Source organism: Cyclopterus lumpus, chromosome 25, assembly GCF_009769545.1.
Source record: "Cyclopterus lumpus isolate fCycLum1 chromosome 25, fCycLum1.pri, whole genome shotgun sequence".
Classification (NCBI taxonomy): Eukaryota; Metazoa; Chordata; class Actinopteri; order Perciformes; family Cyclopteridae; genus Cyclopterus; species Cyclopterus lumpus.
The window spans coordinates 8,042,893-8,047,134 of record NC_046990.1 but is presented as its reverse complement, the minus strand read 5'-3'; the positions used below and the strand labels follow the sequence as shown (position 1 = coordinate 8,047,134).

General features: G+C 42.0%; 1 protein-coding gene across 1 annotated transcript; it reads left to right on the top strand.

The window, feature by feature from the left end:
• Positions 1–1,223: 1,223 nt before the first annotated feature.
• Positions 1,224–4,242, top strand: iqcg (IQ motif containing G). Its single transcript, XM_034528499.1, has 9 exons — positions 1,224–1,357; positions 1,783–1,817; positions 1,913–2,035; positions 2,210–2,294; positions 2,466–2,618; positions 2,873–2,947; positions 3,704–3,835; positions 3,911–4,000; positions 4,096–4,242. The coding sequence occupies exons 1-9, from the start codon at positions 1,229–1,231 to the stop codon at positions 4,240–4,242; spliced, it is 969 nt and encodes a 322-aa protein (XP_034384390.1). The 5' UTR covers positions 1,224–1,228.

The window sequence follows — 4,242 nt, the reverse complement described above, 5'->3', positions numbered from 1 at the left end:
CTTTCAAATAATATTCCTATTTAATTAAATTCTTATTTATACTATTCTCACATTTATTATTAATGCACTTAATAGATTCTCTGCATTTTTATTCACACTGTTTGATTCACCTCTGATCACCTCTGATTCTGATTCTGGAAAGGCTCCTGATGTCCATCCAGGCGGGCCAGGATGATGATGGTGGGAGTCTTCCATCAGGGCTGGTCACAACCGGAGACTGAGGGTCAAGCCAGTCCCAGTGCGTGTCCTCCTAATCACCTGTTTGTCCCAGGGAACAGCTAGCAGCACAAGGAGGGTCTTTCATCAGGCTCCGAAGATTAATTAATTAATTACTTGTAACAGAATAGCATCCACTTTAAAAAGGGGACTAATTGGGATCGACAAAAAAAGAGGATTTAAGTCGAATTTCCATCACATTCAGGCTTTTCCTCAACCATGTAACACAATTATAATTCCTTTACACATGTATATTCATTTTGAGCACAAAAATGAACACTGCCTGTCAAATGTTTGACAGGCAGTGTACATGGTATGTTGATGTTTTTTCTTTCGTTCAATTATGACTATTTTAGAGACAAAAAGAGTATAATTCAGACACTAAATGTATTTATTACATTTGTAATAGTTTTGGCCCCAAAATAAGGGTTTTACACTCGGTCTTGCAGTGAAATTAAGCTTAGGTTGATGATGATGATAATAATAAAATAATAATAATAATACAACGCCGGAAATGCTGATGTTTTGTCGCGTTATTGCCCTTTCAATAAAGTTGCATAAAAAAAGTGTGTTACCATAGTTACGTGTAAACTGTCAAACAAGTGCGTTATTTTGGGAGGATAACGTATCATTCAGACTGTGGCGGAAATAACTAGCTAAAGTAAGTGACTGCTACATTAAATATGATCTTTTCCCATGAAAGTTAGCTAGCGTATTGCGACAGTGAACTGTTGAAAAAGCAGAACTGTTATTTTACCATTGTAAATATCTCTTAGTTTGATTTTACCTTGTGTAAGTGCGTGCCTTTTGCAAAATAGCATTTCTACTGAGCGTATTTTGGAAGATTTGGTATATTAATGAGCTAAATATCACTAGTTTAGGGATAGCATCATGCTAACACCAACTTGAAGCCACCTTAGCTAACTCCCCTTACTCGCCATACACGTCTGCGTGAAACTCATTCGTCAAACGTTATTTAACAATGTAGTTAGGTTATCTGTCTCTCCGCAGGATGTCTTTCTCCCGGATCCAGAGTCTGCGACTGGCAGCTGGACTGGAGGATTGTTCAGACCAACTGGACGTACTGGGACTGACCCTGGAGGTGAAGATTGACAAGGAACGAGGCCCTGCAGCGGAACAGGTGACTTCACCTGCAGTGGTTCTCAAACTGTGAGGCGCACCCCTCTAGTGGGGCGGTGGTGGTATTACAGGTATTGACAATGTACAAAGTACACGGACATAAAACTAAGTAATTAATAAATGCATGGCGAAATGCCTGTACTTCCGCCGTTAACGGGTTATGCGTGCGCATGCGCGACGGCCAAGATTCTTGGCGATTCACTCGATCCTAGATGTGGCGAGATGTGCAGTGTAAAAACTCAGTAAAACAATTTATTGCCAAATATTTGAACTTGTTTTGTTTTTCACAGCTTGCACTTTATTGTTATTATTTTGAAAATATATTCAGTTCAAAACAGGTTAATTGCAGCCACAATAAGCAATTTCTGCCAAATATTAGTCATTTTTTGCGTGTGTGTGTGTTTGTTTGTTTGTTTGTTTGTTTAGGAGAAAGCCAGATTGACCAAGCTGAGGAGAGACTGGTGGGTAGTACAGAAAAACAGCCAGAAAACATCATGTCACTAATAAAAAAAATGTCTGACTCTGACTTTCTGCCTGTGTGTTTCTCTCTCGGCAGTCAGTCCGTCTCGCAGACAGTGTTTAAGCTGCATTCGGAGCTGGAGGAGAAGCAGAGCATCAGTTCTTTGTTGCAGGTGGTGGAAGAAGTGGAGCAGAGGAAGAAGGCTGAGGACATGAGAAGGTCCATTTGGAAGCCATGTTATTACTAATCTTAATCATTAGTACGAGTCATTTTGTAGACATGGCGTTGTGGAAAATGAGTGTTGTTAAAGAAAGGGCGAAGGAAGGCAGAAAAAGGGGAGAAAGATAAAGGAAGTCTGTGTAGAATCAGTAATATGAGCGTCTCTCCACACAGACAGATAAAGACACAGCTGAACCAAAGAATTCAAACTCTACGGACACAGAAAGAAGAGCTGTGTCACAAAAAAAAGACACTGAAGGTGAGAAAGTAAGAGTAAATTTATAAACCATAACGGTCTGCATTAATAGCTCTTAGAGGTTAGATAATCTGTTCATTTGAATCATTTATTTGAAAAACAAATCAAAAATGTTTGTCTGCAAATTGGTGAATAATCCAAGGTGTCTAATACCCCCAATACTACTGCCCCCAGGACATGTCCCTTCTGGTCAAAGACCTGAGTGATCAGCTAAATGAGCATTCATCAAAGATGGACAGCGAGAAGAAGTTTAAGGAGAAAAGCATGATGCAGCAGGTGCTGAGGGACACCAGACAGGCTGACGGGCAGCTAGAGGACCAGCGGGAGGTGGGTCCAACACACTTGGTTAGTCCTACCCAACTAGCTGCCAAGCACTGAAGACGAAGATGTTTTCAAATTGATCCTCCATCAGGGTGCAGACATGACCTCCGCCGTGCTCTCTCTGCCCTTTCCGTCCAAAACCAGAGAACTCAAACCTCTCTCAGCGTGCTGAGCAGTGTTCCCACATTTTTTCCCTTTCAAATCTACACAGACTCTATAATTATATGTTGTCAAAATCATGTCCTTGCATTCTCTCTCAGCTGCTGCAGATCCAGCTGATGGAGGAGAAGAAGGTTCACGAAAGGTCTGTGAAATTCCTCCAAAGTCATCACGAGGTTGGTACTGCAACATCACTATTAACAACAGACACGTGTTATCACAACTATTTCTGCTTTTGGAGGCTCATGAGCTATTCTGCGGTTTAAGATTAATTTAAACACTTAAATGCAAATACTGTGTTCTCAGAAGCTGTGGTTTATACTGCACCTGTACACTGCATGCTGAGAACACAATATTTGCATTTAGGTGTTAAGTCTAAAACCCAATTGCTGTGTCCTTTAGAAAATCCCCTCAATGTCACAAGAGGTCACTGTACCTGAGATTGATTGATCTTAACCGGTGGCACACCATGGCCTGCATGTTAAACTGATAAAACTGAGAGTTTGTACTTGAGTTAAAGATAAAAGTCCTTCCCTTTTACCCGTATTTGTAAACTTCAAATCTTACAACTTCAAAATAGTTGAATAGAGAAGAGATTTCTACAGATCGACTGATGTGAAAAATAGTTCAGTACCGGTAATTAAACTTAAAAGGTGTCCCATCTGCCAACGAACTGAAGAGGTCAAGTCATAGCATAGTTATTTATTACTGACAGTAATTATTGCACCAGCACCAATCTAGTACGGTTAATTTGTCTTAGAGCAATCAGGTTAACGAAGAATGCACAAACAGGCATTTAAAGGGTTAAGAGAAAAAAAGAGTCCTTGAAGAGAAAACTTTATAACGGATGCACAAGAGGTCAAGTTGGTCGCTCATGCTTTGCACCAGCACCTGAGCTATCGCATGTGGTGTCGTCATTCAAACTGTGTCAGGAATTGCAGCTGCAGCTGCAGCAGTGGCAGCAGCGCACGAGACAGATGAAGCAGGAGAAGGAGCAGCAGCTCAACAGCGTGTGCTGCAAGAGAACGATGAATTTGGACAGGCTGTCGGAGATGAGGAGGAAGGTGAGTGTCTCCTTAGCGGTGACGCACCACCTTGACTATTAGTTGAACATGAATGAGTTGCTGAGTCGTGTTTAGTTCAGGGAGATGGAGCAGGTGGTGTTGGAGGATCGGGAGGAGCAGAAGAAGCTGCGTCGACAGCAGGCGGAGGCCAGAGCTGCCACCAAGGTAACAACACTGCCCCACGTGCCCTATCAGATTATTCACTGTGGTTATGTAGTGTACTGATCCCTAATTCTGACCTGGCCTCTGTGAACTGGCAGCTGCAGGCATGGTGGAGAGGCTGCATGGTCCGCCGGGGCCTCGGCAGCTTCAAAAAAGCAGACGATAACAAAGGCAAGAAGAACAAAGGCAAGAAGACGAAGGAAGAAAAGAAGACGAAGAAGGCAGTAAAGAAGAATAGGAACTGA

Bases quoted from the DNA above. Each gene is read 5' to 3' on its own strand.
- iqcg (XM_034528499.1), top strand. From the start codon at position 1,229: ATGTCTTTCTCCCGGATCCAGAGTCTGCGACTGGCAGCTGGACTGGAG. The intron at 2,036-2,209 runs GTCCATTTGGAA...CTCTCCACACAG, and splicing joins AAGGCTGAGGACATGAGAAG to ACAGATAAAGACACAGCTGA. The intron at 4,001-4,095 runs GTAACAACACTG...GTGAACTGGCAG, and splicing joins AGGCCAGAGCTGCCACCAAG to CTGCAGGCATGGTGGAGAGG.